Genomic DNA, 19719 nt, shown 5'->3' with positions numbered 1-19719 from the left:
CCAATTAGAAGGCTTGTGTGAGCATCTGGGGTAGAGATGCTGGTGGCCTGGACTAAAGTCACAGTGATACAGGTGGCAGATGGAGTGAGGTTCGGGGTCTGATTTGTAGTTTATTCTATGTGCTGCTCCTTTTTGCTTTGGCTGCCAGGAAGCTCAGAGCCACACGTGGTGTCTCTAACCCCTGATGTGGTGGCTCTGTCCAGACTCCCCTTCCTCTGGATTTCCTCGGACACTCATTTGTCTTGTTGGGCCTGTGTTTCTGATAACGGCCGCCCATCCTTTGTGGAGTGAGATGAGATATAAATAAAGCGATGACAATTCTTCCTCATCCACGTGCGCATCTCGGGGGATCTTCGTCTTTATCTTCAAACCAGCCTGGAAGCTTGGGGAGACCAGGCCATTTCTTTCTCCTTTGTGCCAAAAATGCCTCCAGGACAGTCAGCTTTTCTGGGGCCACATGGCACTGGCCGTTCCACTCCCATCTGGCATCCGTGGGCGGAGGAAGGAAAGGAGAGAATAATAACATGGAATAAACTGCCTCTGAGGAGAGAAGGACCATCTGCATCCTGCACGCCTGGAGTGTGGCACTGGGGCTCGTGACCGGTCCTTAGACTGCCCTGGCTCACTTACTACCCCACCCGAACTTCCTGGGCCCCTACTAGGCGCCGGGCACTGGGGTTATAGCTGAACACAGGGTGGAGAATGTCATTGGCTTAGGAGCCTGGCTGGTTTGCTAAGTGTGCAGGGAGAAGTCCTCAAACGAGACCCCTGGGCTGTCTGTCCACACGAGGTTTCTTTGTGGACCCCCTGAGGACCCAGCCTCCGGTGTACACTTAACACTCAATTAAATGACAGCTGGAGACAGGGACTTCCCTGGCGGTCCAGTGGTTAAGACTCTGCGCTTCCACTGCAGGGGTCGTGGGTTCGATCCCTGGTTGGGGAACTAAGATCCTGCATGCTGCACGGAAAAAAAACAGCTGGAGAGAGTGGTTGGCTGGGACGGTCTTGGTTTATGCCTCCTGTTGTGTTCCATCCATGTGTGTCCTGCTTTGGGTGATAAAGTTATATCGTCACCCTAGAAGCAGCTTAGAGATACGAGAGGGGCCTCTGGAGTCAGGCTGCCCGAGGCCAGCATCCCCTCGCTCTGACAGCTAACAGAATGGCTTGTGGCTCCGAGCCTCAGTGTACCCATTTGTAAAATGGGTCTAATAACAGTCTCCATCTCATAGATTGACTATGGGGGTAAAATATGATAGCACTCGGCCCAGAACAAGTAGTGACTAACTTTTGCTCCATAGTAATTATTGTATTACTTATACAATATAAATTATTATGAAAATTTCTACTGAAAGTCACCTGTGCTGGCACGGCATGTTAATCAGAGTGGGTAGACAGTTTCAAAACATAGATAATATTACTTCACATGGATTGTAACATGCTATCAATAAACTGTGTATTATGTGTGTTTACCTATGTTTCCAGACTTCATGGCCACCGTATGGTCACACAGAATTTTCCTCTCAACCCTAGGTATCAGGGATGATGATTAACTTTATTTTCCAGATGTGGAAACTGAGGCTCAGAGGGGCTGAGTGGCTTGGGCTGCTGACGGGCACAGCCCTCTGGAAGTCAAACCTCAGGGGTTGTTCTGGAGGCTGCTGGCTGGGGCTGCCCGTCCCTGGGACGCCCGTCCCATGGGGCGTTGGGCTGGGTCTTTTGATGACCGGCCCATCCCAGGTCCTGGCCCCTCTGACTGCTGGTGGCCTCCCCTGGCCTGGTCCTCGCTCACTCCAGCCCTGCTCTTCCTGCGTCTTTGGGTCTCTCTAGGGCTTCTTGGTTCTGGATGCACCTGCCCCTTCTCACAGGCAGCATGAGGTAAATTAACCCAACTGAACGTGGGCTGGTACATGATGGAACAAGCCCCAGAGAGTCTCCATCGCCTGGCCCACCCTCTTGAGCCCCAGGCTTTGGAGGATCACTGGTGGCCCCAGGGAGGAGGGGAGTCACCTCGGGCCCCTCAGGGTGTCGTGTGGGCTTGGTCATCACTGACCCCCTCGCTGGGTTTTCGCCTTCCAGATGAGATGGACCAAACCCCCCCAGTGCGCTCCGAATATCTGGTCTCAGGGATTCGAACTCCCCCCGTGAGGAGAAACAGCAAACTGGCCACCCTGGGCAGAATCTTCAAACCCTGGAAATGGAGGAAAAAGAAAAATGAAAAATTGAAGCAGACGACGTCCGGTGAGCACCAGGGAGAGGGGGCCTGGCGTCACCGTCACCGCGCTTTCTCTTGCCGATGTTGGGAGGGGCAGGCTGTGCTCTGTGGCCTCTGACGGCCAGGAGCTGTTCAACCTCCTGCAGGTCCCCTCTCTCCACCGGCCCTTCCAGGTCCCTGGCTGGGGCGGGGGCGGGGAGGCAGCTCCAGGTCCCACCCGTAGCCCACTCACCGCCCAGCCCCTACGGGGCACACACGTCACCCTCGACCTAGTTAAAAACGCCGACTCAAGGTCAGTGCAAGGCCAGGCTGGAGCTGAGACCTGGCTTGTAGCCATCTCTCCTTCCTGACCACACCGGAGTGGGGAGCACCCAGCCCTCCTGCACCTGGACCCTCACTTTGACAGCCCCGGGGCCTGGGTCCCACCGTCCCCAAGAGCCCCCTGGGGGATTCACTCAGAGGGTCGGGGCCTCAGTTTGGCCTCGATACCGATGCTCACCGGCTCCTAAGCTCCTGAAGAGGCTTCTCCTACCTGGGCAGCCCCGTCCGGATGCCCTCCTCCCACTAAAGGACCCCAGAGCTCCCCTCACTCACCTTCAGCTCCGTGGGAAGCTGAGTTACAAGGGGCTGTGCCACTACCCCCGCCCCCTCGAGCTCCAAGCCAGGAGCTCTGGCCATGAGACTGACCCAGGGGACGCATGTGGTGACGACAGCACAACTGGCCATAAGAGTAAAAGCGACACAGCACGTTTCTAACAACTAAATGCTCAGAAGCCCCTGTATCCCAGCGCTCCTGCCCGTCTCAGGGACGGGAGGCGGGATCAGATGGGCAGCCGCTCCCAGGGCCAAGCAGCAGCGGGTTGTGGGCTTGGGGTTGGAGCCCTGGCAGCCGGACTCGGGTCTGGTTCCTGGGCGACAGGGTGCCCTCGGTGAAGCGGAGGTCAGTGCCCTGAGAAGCAGACCCCAGGGGAGACAGCATCTCGGCTCCCGCAGGCCCGTTAGTTGCGGCTGGAAACAATTAGCGAGGGAGCTGCTCGTGTGGAGTTAGTCCTGGGCCTCAGGGACCCGCCTGGTAAGTGCCCGTCTTGGGCTGTTGCCTCTGGCGGTCCCTGTGGTCCCAGCCTTGAAGTGGCACAGACTCCCGGGCTCAGAGGACGGCAGAGGCAAAGCCAGTGGCGGGGGGCAGGGGGGGCTCCTAACAGCAGCAGGGGGTACTTCCACCCACACTTTTTACGCAATTTACAAAATTTTTTTTTTAACTACCCAAGAATTTGATGGACAAATTCTCCTCGTCAAGGATGAAAGCAGAACAAACGTTGATATTCGATGAACCTTGTGTGGCTCCTGTGTGCCAGGCACAAAGTAGACAGGGAGACCCAGACCCTGCCCGCTTAGAGCTTTCCGCCAACTGGGGGGTCAGGCGACAGACAGGCACGTGTGACAGTCACGACCCTGGCGGGGCTGAGGAGGAGGTGGGGGGGTGGGTGTTGCCCTGGGCTGAGTGGCCTGAGAAGACCCAGGTGAGGAGGTGACACTAGGCTGAGACGTAATCGGCCCCCTGGAGGAAAGCAGGGAAGAGCATCGCAGCTGTGGGAACAGCTGCGCAAACGCGCCGAGTTGGGAAAGCCTCGCTTGGGCATCAGTGAAAGGCTTGGGGGGCCAGAGCGGGGTGACCTCTGTGACCTTGGGGAGCCCCTGATGCTCTCTGGGCCGTGGGGTTGGAGGGTGAGCTGCATGCTCTCGGGACCCTGTGCCCCTGGCCCACTTGGCACTGGGCTGCGGGGAGCAACCTGTGAGTTTTTCAGGATGCGGTGTGGACCCTGCCGGGGGACTGAGGGTCTCCAGGTTAAGACCTACAGCATCCCCACCTTCGGGCAGGCATCCCCGTTGGGGCCTTTATCAAGCATTTGGAAATCTGCAGATAGCACTGCAATTTCATTTATCTATGCTAAACCATTCTTTCCCCCCAAAGTGTGGGATGTTATTTATTTCAGCCTATCCAATCCCCGTTTTCACAGGCATCCTTGGTTAGGATGAGATGAAGTAAAAATAAAGATGATTTAGAGAGAGGAGAAAAAAAAAAAAACAATGCAGACAGTGGTTTGGGCAGAGTGGGGACTGGGTGACACCATGAAGGTGGCTCTCGGAAGCCTGAAGTCTGGGAAGCGGCATCTGAGCCCGTACCTGCTCTGGGAGGGGTGGGGTGGTGGCTTGGGCCGTGGGGACAGGTGTCCTGAGTTGCAGACAGCAGCCCCTGGCAACTGCCTCTTCAGGTCATTGGGAGGACTCACAAGTCAGTGCATCTGAGCAGGATGCCAGCAATGCTGCCACCCAGCACTGGTCAGACAGCGGGGTCCCTCCGTTTTGGAGACCTTCACCCTCATCCTGCTCGCCTCTGTTTTTGGACTGGGCGGCAGCCTCTTTGCTTGCACCTCCCAAAGCCAGAGTTCCGTTTCTCAGTTTTATCCACACTGCTGGCACCTGGAAATTGGATTGGAAATTGGACTCAGAAAGGAAATTATGTTCCCTTTGCCCCCACATGTCTTTTCCCTGGTATGTGTGGGTTTTCCATATTCATCCCTCAGCGTACACACCCTCAGGGAAGCAGCCGGGTTTCCCCAGACACCCTGCCGCCGTGCCCTCTGTTCTGGTTGATGCCACTCGCCCAGATGTTTGTCATCTGTCCCAAAGCTCTGGCTCTCAGGCAGAGTCCATGCCTGTCTTGCTCCCCTGTGCCTGGCACACAGTAGGTGCTCAGTAAATGTTTTTTAATAAATAACTTCATGGTCATTGCCTGTTTGTCATTGGCCACTAGACTTTAAGCTCTGCTACTCGAGCGGCTGTTTCGTTCCCACATGGGGCAGGGCATTCATACGTGTGGGTGACCCGGGGCCCTTTGTGATCCAGGCTTATAGCCGGTACTTTGTCCATATCTTTTAAAGAGAGGGTCCGAGGGGTGACCTGGGTTCGTGTTTGGAAATTGGATTCTACTGCAGGCAAATCGTTTTCTGGACAGTTAGAGAGAAGAAGGAGGTCATCAAGGAGAGTGAGACCGGCCCCTGGGAGGGGAGAGGCAGGGGCAGGGGGCCAGTTGCTGGAGGGTTTGCCCTGGGATGAGGGGGCCGGAAGGGCTGTTCCAAAGGAGGAATTGACGAGGTTCCTTCCGCACGTGGGGCTCGGTGGAGGGGGATGGGGCCCGGCTGCCTCCTTCCTGTTCGATTGGCACTTTTTTTTTTTTTTAAAGCTACTATTTCTTTCTTTCTTTTTTTTTTAAAGGAACATTATTTATTGGCTGCATTGGGTCTTCATTGTCTGCACGTGGGCTTTCTTTAGTTGCAGCGAGTGGGGGCTACTCTTCATTGCGGTACGCGGTCTTCTCATTGTGGTGGCTTCTCTTGTTGCAGAGCACGGGCTTCTAGGCTTCAGGCTTCAGTAGTTGTGGCATGTGGGCTTCAGTGGTTGTGGCTCGCGGGCTCTAGAGCGCAGGTTCAGTAGTTGTGGCTCACGGGCTTAGCTGCTCTGCGGCATGTGGGATCTTCCCGGATCAGGGATCGAACCCGTGTCCCCTGCCTTGGCAGGCTGATTCTTAAGGGAAGTCCCTACTGGCACATTCTTTGAAAGCGTGAACCTGGGGCTCATCGGAGGAGCCTCTGGTGGGACAGTTGGGCAGAAGACTGGTCTGTGAACAGACAATAGGGTGGTCAGGATGTACTTAGCAGGTGAAAATAGAACCGCAGAAAAGCACCCCAGGGTATTTGGGGGACAAGGTCCTGGGCTGGAAAATGAAGGCGTAGTCGGCGGAGGGTGGGAATTGGCAGTGGGAGCCTAGAGAGGGTGGTACACGGGGCATCGCTTCTCAGATGAGCCACGGAAGCCACTGCCTTAAACCGTACTCTCTGTACCTCCCTTCTGCCCTGCTCAGCACATTGCTTAGGGGGGAGCTCGGGTTCCTGACCCACACCCCCACCTGGGGCCCCTCACCCACGGTTACCTGCTGCCTCTCTGCTGTCTTCCTACATTGGAGGTGGCACTGGCCGGGCTCGGGCAGGGCCCTGCGGCGCTCTGCCCGTGACTCACCTGGATGTCTGTGTTGTGTGCAGCCTTGGAGAAGAAGATGGCCAGCAGGCAAGGTCGGGAGGACCTCATCAAGAAGGGGCTCCTGGAGATGATGGAGCAGGGTAAGTGGGCCACCCCGGGCCGGGTAGGGCTGGGCCCAGGAACGCTGAGCTGGGGGTCGCACGGGGGTCCAGCAAGCCCATCAGGGTGGAGTGGAAGTCGGAGCAGTCCGGTGTCCAGCTGTGGCTCCTGGACCTGAATGAGGCCTCCGTGGGTCCAATCAGGACCCACGGCTCAGCCCCCGGGCCTCTGAGGACCCATCGGTGAGTCTAAGAATCAGCTGCTCCTGGGGCGTGGAGCTGAGTGCAGCCACCTGCCCTGGGGTTGAGGGATTGCTTCCCGCCCGAGCTGGGTGTGGGTGAAGCTAGTGGCTAGTCCTGATTGCCCCGAAGTGGTAGCAGTGGCTTTTGTGTCTTCATATTCATAGTGTAATCCTGGATTCGGGTGAGTTATTTGTTCCCCATGACCACCTAGTGTTACAGCTATCGTTTATTAAGGATCGATTATATGCTGGGTGCTCTGCTGGGCGTTCTACTCGCCTTCAACCTTTTGTCCTCACAGCATCCTCGGGCCTGGGTGTGGTGTTACCCCCGGTCTCCAGGTGAGGAATGGGGGGGTCTGGGAGGTAGCTGCCCTGCGTCACGCAGCTAGAGGGCCCGGATGCTGTTCAGACTCTGGTCCAGAAACCTTAATCACCGTGGTGTCTGCGAAGCTGCCTTTGTTTGCATCTTTGAGAAACACCAGGTTTTATCACTAGCACAATTAACTTAAGAATTCTTGAGTTCCCCCATCTTCCTCCCTTGGTGATGGCATGAGGCACAGGACTTGGGTCCTGACGCTAAACTTTCATGCTTTCTAGTTCTCTGAGACCCTAAAGCTTGGCAGGGGTGGTGGGGTCTCAGAAAACCCCACTGCTGCCTGCAGGTCTCTCTGGAGCTGGACCAAGCTCTTGCCTCCTGATTGAAAGAACCTGGCCTCACAGAGCCAATTCTGTGAGGCTCACGTGAATAAATGGCATTCCTCTCTCCCTTTTAGCCTTAAAATATTACTGGTGTATTTGTAATTTGGCCCAGGTATCAGGAAGTAGAAAGGGAGCCCATGGAGTCTGTGAATCCAGATTTATAACGTGCTCTGCGTCTGGTAGGGCCCTTGTGGTCATTCCTCTTCTTTAGATGCAAAGGGAAAAGTACTTTGATGATGATGCTGTTTTCAGGGGAACCATACGTGGGAAATTGCTTAGTGCTAATAATCAAACTTCGCCTGTAAAAAAAACTTGGTATCAAGTTCTGTGACGTTCAGATGTTAAACGCTCCAGTCTGACTCTCAGATTTGGGAGAATGTCATTGCTGAGATGGAAATCTGGACTGTTTTAATTTGGATGGAACCAAAAAGCTCCAAACTCTGGCATTTTGAATATGTTGCCAACAAAACTTACCTTAACTCTTGGGTCAGGAGGAGGGAAAATGAAAACAATATGAAGGTCTGTTTATCATCTGTTTTTAAAAATATTATCACTGATGAAGGAAAACATGGATTTGATTCCCGTCAAAGGTAAAGTGATAGGTGAATCATTAAAGGGAAAATCTTCCAGGAGAAGTGCAGTTTTTCCTTTCCTAAACTCTGAATCTTTGTAAAACGATTTTATCTGGTGGCCTCAGAACAGAGAGCCAGCAGTCGAGTTGATGGGGTGAGCGTGTGGCTGACCTGCTCAGGGGCCAGCTCTCCTGGCTTCTGTGTTTGGCGGGGAGATCTCACGCCGGCCCACCTGCAGTACTGCTTTAGATTGGGGTCAGCGAGCCTTTGCTGGAGAGAGTCAGACAGTAGATATTTTAGGCTGTGAGGTCCATACTTGCCCCTGCTGTTATCAGGCAAAAGCAGCCCCAGACACTACACAAAGTTGTGGGTTTGGCTGGGTGCTGGTAACACTTTATTTAGGGACATTGAAATTTGAATTTCATATAACTTCCATGTGCCATCAAGTATTATTTTCCTTTTGATTTTTTTTTCAGCCATTTAAAGAGGTAAAATCCCTTCGTAGCTCGGGGCTCTGTGGAACAGATGGTGGGCTAGATGTGGCCCCCAGGGTGTAGTTTGCCAACCCTGACTTTTAGATCACTCTTTCTCTCTGGCTAAGTGATTGTGGACCAGGAACTGAAGGGGCCTGAAACACAGTCTCTTTGCTCAAGAATTGACAATGCGCTCATTAACTGACGCCACACCATTTTACTGAGCACCTGCTATGGGCCAGGGTCTGTGTTAGCTGCTGAGAATACAGGTGAGCAAAATACCTTTCTCCCAGAACTCTCAGCCCAGTGGGGAACAAACATTAGATAATCCCACAAATCAATATAAAATCACAGCTGAGCTGAGTATGGTGAAGGAAAGGCACGTAGCACCTGAAGGACGTGAGTTGGGCCCCTGACCTGGTCCGGGGCTGGGGGAGGTGATGGTGGAGTGGGTCTAATGGCAGCAGGGGTCAACAGGCTGCTTCTCCGAACTTGCTGCAATTCGGGTCACCTGGGGAGCTCTTCAATCAGAGGCGCTGGGGGTGGGACCTAGGCGTCCGGAGTTTATAAGCCTCCCCAGCTGCTTCCAACGTTGGTGCTACCAAGGATGAGAAGCAGAGAGCGATGGGGGACTGGGGAGCGTCTCCCAGGCCAGGGGAGCAGCCCGCGCCGGACCCCGTGGGGGAAGGGAGCAGGCGCCCCGGGGAGGAGCCAAGAGAAGGTGAGTGCGGGTTAGGGGAGGTGAGAAACGGGGGGCGGGGGGCGTCTGACAGGGCCTGGCGTCCTCCCTGCCTCTCCCTGCCTCTCCCTGCAGCATGGACGGAATGGAGAGAATTCGACTCCCCAGCAGGCGGCTGGGTGACAGGCACCTCTGTGGCCGTGGCGCCCCAGGCAGCCACGGGGCAGGTGGGCTGAGTCTGCAGTGAGCCTGCGGGGCTGTCGCTGGGCGGGTGCGTGTTAGAAGCAGGGCAGCAGGCGTTGCCCCTGGGAAGGGACCTGGGTCGGGGGGAGGGGGCAGGGGTGTGGGCTCACGACCCACTCATCTCCCTTAAACTCTTAACTGTATTACCTCTAATGGACGCACAGGGGTAAGGGGAGGTGCGAGAGTGTTTGCCAGCAGGCTCCTGGGGTACATACCTCTTGGAACTATTGTTTCCATCCCGCACTTGCTCAGAAAATGCCTTTTCTCACTGGGGTGAAGTCGAGCTCGAGGTCAGCCTCTGTCAGTCCCGAATTTGTCCTGGAGGTGGGACAGCAGGGTTCCTGCTGGGTTGGTCGGTGGCCCCGGGAGTTGAACCGCCCCCTCCCAGTTCAGAGATGGTCCCCGGCTTGGATTCAGGAATCATCCTCATCGCCACCACCTGCGCCCAGCTGGGCTGGCCGGCTTTGTAGCCAGGAGCGCCCCCCTGTGGTTGGCTGCCCCCTACCCCGCACTGAGCCTGGACTTCACACCCAGGGGGCACCTGGGGGGCTGAGCGAGCCTCCGCCAGTGACTGAGGGGCCCAGAGAGGCCCCTACAGCCTGGGGCCACAGACCCTCCCAGAGCTGCCTGCAGTCCTTAGCAGCCTCAGGAACTCACACTTGAACTTCCTTGGCCAGGCCAAAGCCAGGAAGGTCCTCTGCCCTGCATAGGTGTGCACACGCGTGCACATGGACACGCCCCTGGGTCAGTCCCCTGGAGTCTGCCCACAAAGCGGTCAGGAGCGTAGCAGCGTGAGCTGGCTGTGGACGGACCTGCAGGAGAGAGCCTGCGCGTCCCGGAGACGAGCCTGTGTCCAGGGCATGGGTTTGCCCTCCCTGCTCTCCGGGGGGGCGTGTTATTTTGTGATACTGTGAACACATGCGTTTTATGAGCCCCTCTGACCTTTCCTTGGTTCCTGAAGGTCTGGGAATCTGCCGGATCGAGGAAGGACCCTACTAGTATTGTTAGGAATTGTATGAGATGCGACCAGGTCTGCATGAGGGACCGGGAGCTGACCTTTTCCTCTCACTCCGTCTTCACAGCTTTGACCAGTGACACATCTGTGACAGGCGAGGGCAGGCACCGGGTCCCTGGCCCACATACGATGAGTGAGGACAGGAGCTGGCCCGTTTCTCTGTCCAGACGCCGTGTGGGCCCCGAGTGACTTTACTCCATCCTCCTGAATGTGTCTGCTTGGCTTTGTCTTAATAATTTAAGGACTTTCATTCTCTATCACTGGATATAAGAAGGAGGTGCTTGTTACCCCGGTGCTGTGTTCCGTGACCTGAAAGACACGAGGTCCCTCTCCTCGGGGCAGTTGGCAGTGACGCGTCAAGTCTGTCTGGCTTCTGTGTGGCAGGAACGCCAGGGGCAGTGTGTGTGTGTGTGTGCGTGCGTGTGTGTGTCTGCATGCAGGCGTGTGCGTGCAGGGTGCGTGTTTGCCTGTTCGTGGCGTGACCCCTCTCACCGTGGCTGCTCTGTGTATAACCCAGCCTCCGGCTCTTGGTCCCCTCTGCCGCCCTCGGAAGGGCCTGGCCGGGAGGGAGCGCCCACAGTATAGTGAGAGGAGCAGGGGACCAGCTGCCCACAGCTCCCCCGCCCTGCCAGCATTGCTTAGCAACGACCCTGCCGCCCAGGCTATTTTGAGAACTGTGACTTTTCACTGAACATGATTATGAGCCGGAGCTCTGAGCACAGCCCAGAAAAGTCCTGCAAGTCCGCTAAGCCGTAAAAGTAGGTGGAGGAATCCCGGGACTGTGCGTCCGGGTGCAGCCTTCGCTGAGCCCGGGTGGAGGGTGGGGACCTTTGGGCCTTGCAGTTTCAGTGTTGTGACCATTTCATTGATGATGATGATGGAGATGCCGTTATTATTAACAACAGGGATCGTCACCAGCAGCAAATGACCCGCCCCTTCTAAGGTTCGGTGTCACCGTCTGTAAAGGGTGGGTGGTAGCCACAACTAACGGGGCGGGGAGCTGTGACATTCAGGTGAGATGGTGCCAGCAGAGTGCCGTGCTGTGTCTCCAGCTGTGCACAGCCTCAGTCAGTGCTGGCTGTCACCTCTGTCACCAACGGCCAAGGAAGCTGGTAGCAGAGACTGTCACAGCTGTGTTTCAAGTATGAGTAAACCAGTCGTGAGAGAAGGTCCAAGAAACTGTAGTTTTGAGCTTGGTGACATCTAATTGTGTCCACTGGGTGACTTCTCTTGGCTTGTGTCTTGGTCTTTTCCTGGGCAGAGGTTGGTTGGCTGGTGGTCAGATCTGGCCCAAGGTCTGTTTCCGTAAAGCCCCTTGAGCTAAGAATGGTTTTAAACTTAAAGGACTTTTGTAAAAAATAAATAAACAACAAAGATGAATATGGAGCATGGATATTGTGGCATGTGGCCCAGAAAGTCTAAAGTACAAATACTGGCTATCTGCTTCTTTCTAGGGAAGGGTAGCCGGTCCCTGGTCTAGACCCACCCCCCAGGCCAGGTGACACGGCTGCATAGACGGCATCTTCCGAGACCCAAGTCTGCAGACTTCTGGCCGTTCTGCCCTCCCCGCGAGGGGAGGTGCAGCAGCCGGAAGATGATGAACAGTGATTACACGTGCACGCCACCTGCAGGGTCACGTCACAGGCCTGGCCCGAGTCCTGGGCACGGGGAGGGCCCTGTTGATACCACGTGGGCCGAGGGGCCCAGGCCAAGTGGCCAGAGCATCACCCTTGTCGTCCTCCTCCTCCTCCCCTTTGTGAGCAGCAGTGAGGGTAATTACAAGCACACGCATGGTGTTTGCTTCATGCCAGATGCGTTATGGACGTTCACTCGCTGAATTCTCACTCTGACTCTGCGAAGCCAGGAGTATTAGCCCCATTTTATAGAGGAGGAAATTGAGGCCTGGAGACATTTGCTGCCTGGGCACAAGAAACCCCATGTGCTGTGGGGTGGGATGGGTAGAGAGGGTGACCTTATACCTTTTGTCCCACCTGGGCACTTCGGGGAGCGGAAGGGACACTGCTACCTGACAGCAGGGAGGAACCAGGACCGACTTAAGCAACGGACCCCCGGCTCTGAAATAAATCTCTCCTCCTCCTCCTCTCCCCGCTGCCTCCAAGCGAGGCTGGTGCTCCCACACTGCTGCCTCCCAGCCGTGCGGACGTGTGCAGCTGACGCTGACACGCTGCACTGCGGTGGCCTGGATGAACTGGCCGTGGGGCCTAGGGTTGAACCGGGGGCTTTGTGGGTGCTGCATGCCCTGGGCTGTGAGCTGTGTCTCAAGGCTGAATATGATCGGCTGGCTGAGCCTCCCTGCCTGGACCTGCCACTCTGTGGTTGTGTGATCTGGACCGGTTATGCTCCTGAGTGCCCAGCCCCTCAGCACTAAGATACGACCCAAGGTGATCAACCAGTCAAAGGCCAGACCCTCAAAGGCTCCGGCCACTGAGCCCCAGCGAGGGGAGTGCCAGGTCCTCCTTTCAGCCCTACTAGGAGCCTGGTGTCCTCTGTTCTGGGATGGCCACCTGCCTAGACCAAGGACTCCCTGATTCCCGCCTCAGCCTTTGGCTGTGCCTCTATTGGGCTGGCAATGCCACGTGTGGCCAGCTGTGTGGCCGCCCACAGTTTGCGCCACCTGGGGGGTAAGGATTGTCTCGTTAATCTCCGCCTTTCCAGCGTTGGCTCAATGCTGGACCCAACAAACGAGAAGCATTTGTGTGATGGGGGACTAATGGTAGGATGGTGGGTGCTGAGGTGAAAGGTAATTTGTAGCCTCGATAGTAACAACCCAGCACCTCCGGGATGGACAGCAGTTAGGGCTTGTCATCACCTGTCTGGGTGGCCTTGGCTGGCAGGATGGGGGCGCCTTGGCTCTGCTCCCCACCGCCGTCTCTCATCCCCAGCAGGCTGGCTGGGCCTGTCCTCAGGGTGAGGTCCAGGTACAGGAGGGATGAGCAGCAATGTGCAGGTACTTTTAAAGCCGCTGCTGCATCAAACCTGCTCACTTCCCATTGGCCAAAGCAAGCCACAAGGCAGAGGCCAAGGGTCGGGGGCACCACAAAGGCGAGGACATGGGTGGGGGGCATCGTCCAGTCTCCCACGGGTGTCGAAGTAAGAGCGCATAGGCTGGAAGTGGTGCGGCCAGAGGGCAGCGGGTGTCGTGACGCTCAGTGCTGCCTTAGGAAGGCTCTGGAAAGGGATTCCCAGGGTGTGCGGGAGCGTGCAGGGTACCACACCAGGCCTGGGATAGCGTACTTCCCAGGAAGTCACTTCGCGCGTGAATGAAAGCAGGTAGGAAGGGAGTCAGGCTCAGCTGACAGCTGAATTTCCTTGCAGACGCTGAGAGCAAAGCGTGCAGCCCCGACGGAGATCCCCGAGTTGCACAGAGTGAACCCCCCACGCCCAAGCAGGAGCCGCTGACCTCGGAGGAAGCCCAGCTGGGGAGCCCTTTGGCCACTGGGACGGACCAGGCTTCCCTGGATGAGACGCTGTCCTCGGACACCCCTTCAGACGATGCAGGTATTGATTGGACACCGGGGTTGAGCTGCTCCCAGGAGGCCATCCGCCTGGGTGGTGACTGAGGTCCCCAGCCCGAGCTGGCCAGCAGCCATGGTAGAAGACCGTCCTCAGAGGCGCAGCCGTGCCCCGGGCTCTGAGCCCTGCCACGCCCCGCCACGCGGTTGAGTTTAAATGTTGGCTGGAGCCTGTGTCTCCGGTATCGTCCCAGGTCTGGCAGAGCAGTGGATGAAGGTGCTTCCAGATGGTCCCAGGTACCTTACCATCCACCTTCCTCCCGGCGTGTCTTTGCTTGTTCCCTCCGAACTTCTGAGCGGGAAAATTCTCTCCAAAGAAGCCAATGTCTGGGAGCCTCTTAGCTACCCCAAGGCAATAGGGCAGGATGGAGAAGAGAATGGCCTGTATCGGGTTATTTGCAGGGTGGGAGGAGCTCAGGGCAGCGTCTGCCACGTTGAGTGATTCTTGGTGGGAGCCGTGGTGGTGGTTCTTGTGATTTAAATTGAATAGACCAGGGCAGTTGTCAGGTATGGGGAAGGGGAGGAGAGAGGGAGTGAGGGAGGGATGGAGAGGAAGAAAAGCACGAATCCACTGCAGAAACTGTGTGCTGTGACGTCTCTACCCGCTGCTCGCCTCGCTCTGACCTGTTAGCAGTGTTTTCATAGAAACCTTCCAGGCAACCTGGCCGTCAAGCAGGAGGCCTGCTCCCTAGTAGAACTGTAGCTGTAAACGTGCCAGGCCCGGCGTGGCGGCTGTGACGTGTCCTGGGTCCCCACGGTGTTGGGCTGAGAAATTCGGGCGTGTGCACGGGCCTCTTCGGCCGGGGCCTCTCTGGCTGACTCTTTGGCTTCAGAGCCGGGGGTTGAGGGGGGCACCTGCGCTCCGCTGCTGCTTCCCCAGACGACACTCACGCCTGCGCTTTCCCCTGCTGCCCCGTCCACGGTGTCCCTCTGGCCTTCGCAGGCACCTGCCGAGAGGCATGCCTTACTCTCCCTGGGGATGGCTGTCCCTCTCCAGTTTCACCCCAGCTTGGAGACACGACAGGAGTTTGGGGTCTGCAGGGCTGTGGCCCTTGGGACAGTCCTGGCCTCTCCTGCAGAGACCCTTTTGTCACCGCTGTGTCCCCGTGTCCCCCACCATCTGACTTCAGTCGGGCCAGTGGATGGCGGGATTCTGATGGCCAGCTGAAGCGTTGCCTTCCGCCTGGAGTCCTAGCAGCCCAGCACTGCCCTTGAGCGCGGAGCCCCCCTTCTGCGGGCCGCTGCACCCCGCCTCCCACTGGCGCCCCTCCCTGGCGGACTTCCTGCTCCCGTCAGCGCCCCCTCTAACCTCAGGGGCTCTCTGTCCACGCTCTTGATTTGGGGATGGATTCTTGAGACCAGAGTTGGTTTGTTGAGATCACAAATTTGTATTAAGGACTTTCTCCTGGTGAGACGTGCTGTTGGGTCTGGGGTTGTGATGATAATGTGTCTGGGTCTCTCCTCCTGGGTGGATGGGAGCAGGTGAGCAAACCTGGTGACCCCTGGTGCTGAGTCCCCGCAGTGGGTGCTCTGGAGACTGGGGCAGCCCAGCTGGGGTAGAGAGGGATGAGTAGGAGTTGTCTGGGCCGAGAGTGAGGGAGAGAGCGTCCTGGCGGGAAGAGGGACCCTTGCAAGGACTGAGAACAGGGTCAGCTGCTTTCTCTGTAAAGGGCCGGCTGTAAATCTCATTGGCTTTGTGGCTAGGAAGGTCTCACCCCTGCCAGGTGAAGATGTGCAAAGCAAAAGGAATGGTGCCAGCAAGCTTTATTTGCAGACAACCCACGGGCCAGATTTTGGTTGGCTGTGGCTGGCCTGGGAGTAGGAAAGACCATGGGACTTTGGCAGAGCTGTAGGTAGATGTGGTCAGAGCCGGGATAGGATGGAGAGAGAGAGGGCGGGGCCGGACGGCCCTTCCCCGAGGGCAGCCCTTCCCCGAGGGCGGTTGGTTGGAGCCACAGTGGGGTTTGCACTGTAGGAGAAGCCCTGGGCCTCTGGTCAGTGTGTGGTCTGTGGTGATGGGATGCCCTGAGCCCCTGGGGTGGGAGAGATGATGTTATCTGGGTGGCACATGTACACAACTTGAAAACATTTTAGTAGTAATGTTCATTTTCATTAATTAGAGTAAGTGGTATGGGTTTCTCATTCAGGGTAGTGATAGTTTCTTAATAAATAAATTGAAATTAAAAGCATGGCTTCACTTAAAGTAAAATATGGCAGACAAAAATATAGAAAAGTACAGGGCCATGTCCAATCTCCAAAGCAGGGCCGATTCATTCCTTTGGGGTGTGGTTAGTGTATTAGCAGCTACTGACCTTTATCATAATGCTGATGACAACAAGGGCCAACACGCTCGGCCGCTTGTGTGCAGGACGCTGTTCTAAGTGCTGTCACGTATATTGGCTCATGTAACCCCCAGGTGATTGATGGGGGTTCCATGAGCCACCTGGAAACACCCCCAGGTGATTGTTGCGGTTGCCCCCTTTTACTCATGATGAACAGGAGGTACCCAGGTTAAGTAACTCATCCAAGGGTATAGAATTAGGGAATTGAGAGCAACATCTTTGACATCAGGTTGACCTGGGTTTGAGATGTGACCGAACGCCTCACCAAGCTGTGTGACCACGGACAAGTCACTCAACCTCTCTGAACCTGTGTCATCAACTATAAATGAGGATAATGTTGCACTTCTCAGGGTTGCTAAAATTAAACCACTTAGCTCAGTCGTCACTCACACTGAGCGCTCAGAAAGTGTTTGCTCCTGCTCCCAGGGATTGTCCTCGTCTTTATCATCATCATCACTTTTGTCATTGTCATTATGGAAGAGCAGCCCTTGGAGGGAGGGTGATGCATTAAAGCCTGGTATCGGGTTGCCTGCAAACGCCCCACAGAGGCCCTGCCTCTAAAAGCACGTGTGGGTGGGGATGTGGGTGCACCTGCCCTTTGCTATTGAGCGGGGGACCCCCCCCATCCCCACCCCCCGCCAGAGTCTCTTGCAGCCCTGCAGGCCTGGAATCCTCCACCAAGAACACTGACCAGGGCTGTGGCTCCTGGTCTCTACTGAGAGGACTGGCCTTGAGCAAAGCCCCTTCAGTGAGGGAGTGGATTGTAGTCTAACTCGGACACCTTAAACTCATTTCTTCAAACATTGCCTAGGCTTAAAAATCGGGAGCATTCATGAAAAATCCACATGTGCAGCTAGCTGCTTTTCAACAATCGAAGTCCGCGCCCACTGGGCCCGTGTTCCCATGCAGCTGCGGTCTCTGGGAGCTGAGAAGAGGTCATCTCCTTTGCGGGGCGTGCTCACCTCTCAGCTCCTGCTTGGCCCCTCGGGTGTATGAGTTTGTGATCCCTTCCATGGAGGTGAAGAGCCTGGTCTTGGGAATCAACCCCTGTGCTGCACTGGGGGCGATGCCTCTCCTTGGCCAGGTGGTGACACCTGGATTGAGGCTGCTGCTTCTATGTGCCCCAAACCGTAGGGTAGGGCTGGGGGCATGGGGGTTATATCCAATGATCGCAGATATCTCAGGAAGGAAACACTGTCAAAGATTCTGACTGTGGTTTTCTTTGATCTTCAGTTTGGGTTTAGTGATTTGGGTTGACTTCGGACTTTTGTGTTTGGGGTGATTCCTGGTTTTGTTTGGATCATGCTGTGTCAGCCACAGAGCATCCCCTAAAAAAAGCCCAGGAGAACCGCTTGTTTCAATGTTCAGTGGGACAGGATCCCGTTCAGTGTTTCTGTCGTGCAGGGGCTGAGCTCTGGCGTGCCCAAGAGTGCACTAATTAAAAGGAAAAGTGGCACTCAGCATGTTCTGTGTGTGCTATATTATCTTAGCCCCATTTTTTGTTTTTGTTTTTGCTTTTACATTAGAAAGCAGTGGCACAGAGAGGTTAAGTCACTTGCCCGAGGCCACAGAGCACATAAGTGGTAAAGCTGGGGGTTGATCCACAGACATGCTGTTAACTATAACACTCTACAGCCCAAACTAGGGCCAAGCTTTACTCTGCTTCTGAAATGTGGGTTGTTTCTGCAGTCTAGAAGAGGGTTGGCAAATTGCAGGCTACAGGTCAGACCCAGCCTGTCTTTGTCTATACGACCAGCTCGTGTGCTGGCACTGTGAGCCCGGGTACCAGGCAGAGATGGCCCCCTCCCTGCACCTGCCTCCCAGCTGGTGGCCGCACTTCATCGATGTCCAGGGCCTGTGCTTGTCCCACTGACACCTGGGACTCAACTTCTGGCAGCTGCTGGGCCCTGAGCTGTGGAACCTCTTTCCAGGAGTTGGCCAGTCTCTTTGCCCAGGGCCAGCTGTCCTAGCCGAGATGGAGAACATGGCGGGTGTCACTGGGGTTCCGTGAAACTGACCATGTCAGCTGTCCCCCCAGCCCTCTAGGTCCCTCCTCTCAGGCTGGTCTCTCTCGGTCTCAGAATGTCTCCAGTGGGTGATAACTGGGTACACAGCAAGCCCACCACCCAGCAGCACGCCCCAGGCAAAAGGGCCTTGGCTGGGAGCTCAGCTGGTGAGAAGCAACCTCTGCTGGTCAGGGCCGGACAGGGACAACCCCGAGGGAGGGATTCCAAATGCGGGGAACATGCAAAGCTGATGTCGACTTCTACATTAAAAAAAAATTTTTTTTTGATATAACACTTGAGACTTTAACAGATGTTAACGTTTCAGTTTTGACAAGATTCCGAAATACAGTGGTAGCTGCACACTTACGTGAGATGCGCAGGAAGATGTAGCTTGGCGAAGGAGACGCTGAGACACCAGTTTCCTAGACCGAGGATCCCTCAGACAGGCAGGGTGTGAGGGGGTCAGTGTGTGATGAGTTTTGCGGAGAGACATTGGAGGAGGGTGTTTGGGGTGAGTTCCTGGTGTGCTGGGTCCTGGGGCCCTCAGAGCAGAGGGCGGGGGACCCACTGCATCTTGAGCTAGTGGGGGGAGGGGGACCTCCCTGGGGCTGTTAGAATCTTACCCTGCGACCTCTCTGGTTGAAGGGCTGTGACCACTGACTCACTTCCAGAAATCCAGAGCTGCCCTGTCCACTAGCTGCGTGGCTATTTAAATGAATTAAAACCAAAGAAAGTTAAAAAAATCCATCTCCCCCGTTGTACCGGCCGCTTGTCAGCTGCTCACTGTAGCAGACAAGGAGGAGGCGTTTCTGTCATCTGAGAAAGGTCTGTCGGGTGGCACTGAGGGTGAGGGGCGGCCACACGTCCACGGGGGTGCACAGCCAGGGGAGTTTGCTGTTTGGGTCGATCAGCCCTTCCAGAGTTTTCTGCACCAACAGAGACCTTGTAACCTGCAAAGCCAAAGCCCTTTACAGAAAAAGTTTGCTGACCCTCATTTAGAGAATGGGTTTGGGGTGCCATGCGTGGAAGGGAAGGAGCTTGAAGGTCATTGCTGAGGTCCAGGCAGAGGCTGTGGCAGCTGACACTGGGAGGACAATATTTCTGAGAAATATTTTGGAAGTAGAGTGCCCAGGATGTATTCATGAATTAGATACGAGGGGTGGGTATGAGGTGGAGAGGACAGGAGAGGGATTGAGCATTGTGTCCAGTCTGGCTGGACAGCTTGGGGGGTGGGGGGAACGTGTACCGAGTCTGGTGAAGGTGGGGCTCTGTCTTGGTCAGTGCCATGTCCACAGCTCCTAGGAGGGTACCTGGGCCCCATAACTGTTCAAGAACACTTGTGGGATGGATGGATGGATGGATAAATGGATAAGTGAGAGAGAAGAGGGACTGGGGAGGGGTTTCTCCTGGGAAATCAAGAGATGGGTTTGCGTATGATTCATTTTGACTATTTGACCTCCAGATGGAGGTGTCAATGTGGCCGATAACGGATGAGTCTGGAGCTCCGAGAAAGGGTCAAGGGGGTTGACAGAGATGAGATGGATTTGAAGCCAGAGGAGAGAATTAG

The 19719-nt window shown here is 55.8% G+C and overlaps 1 protein-coding gene across 1 annotated transcript in view; it reads left to right on the top strand.

The window, feature by feature from the left end:
• Positions 1 to 19719, top strand: part of PHACTR3 (phosphatase and actin regulator 3) — a 200699-nt gene that overhangs the window by 108452 nt on the left and 72528 nt on the right. Inside the window, exons 2-4 of the mRNA XM_061209787.1 lie at positions 2077 to 2238; positions 6313 to 6390; positions 13608 to 13790. Coding sequence (XP_061065770.1) covers positions 2077 to 2238; positions 6313 to 6390; positions 13608 to 13790 — 423 coding nt within the window. The remainder of the gene's footprint in view (positions 1 to 2076; positions 2239 to 6312; positions 6391 to 13607; positions 13791 to 19719) is intronic.

Source organism: Eubalaena glacialis, chromosome 13 (assembly GCF_028564815.1).
Source record: "Eubalaena glacialis isolate mEubGla1 chromosome 13, mEubGla1.1.hap2.+ XY, whole genome shotgun sequence".
Classification (NCBI taxonomy): Eukaryota; Metazoa; Chordata; class Mammalia; order Artiodactyla; family Balaenidae; genus Eubalaena; species Eubalaena glacialis.
This window is presented reverse-complemented; position numbering and strand designations above follow the sequence as displayed.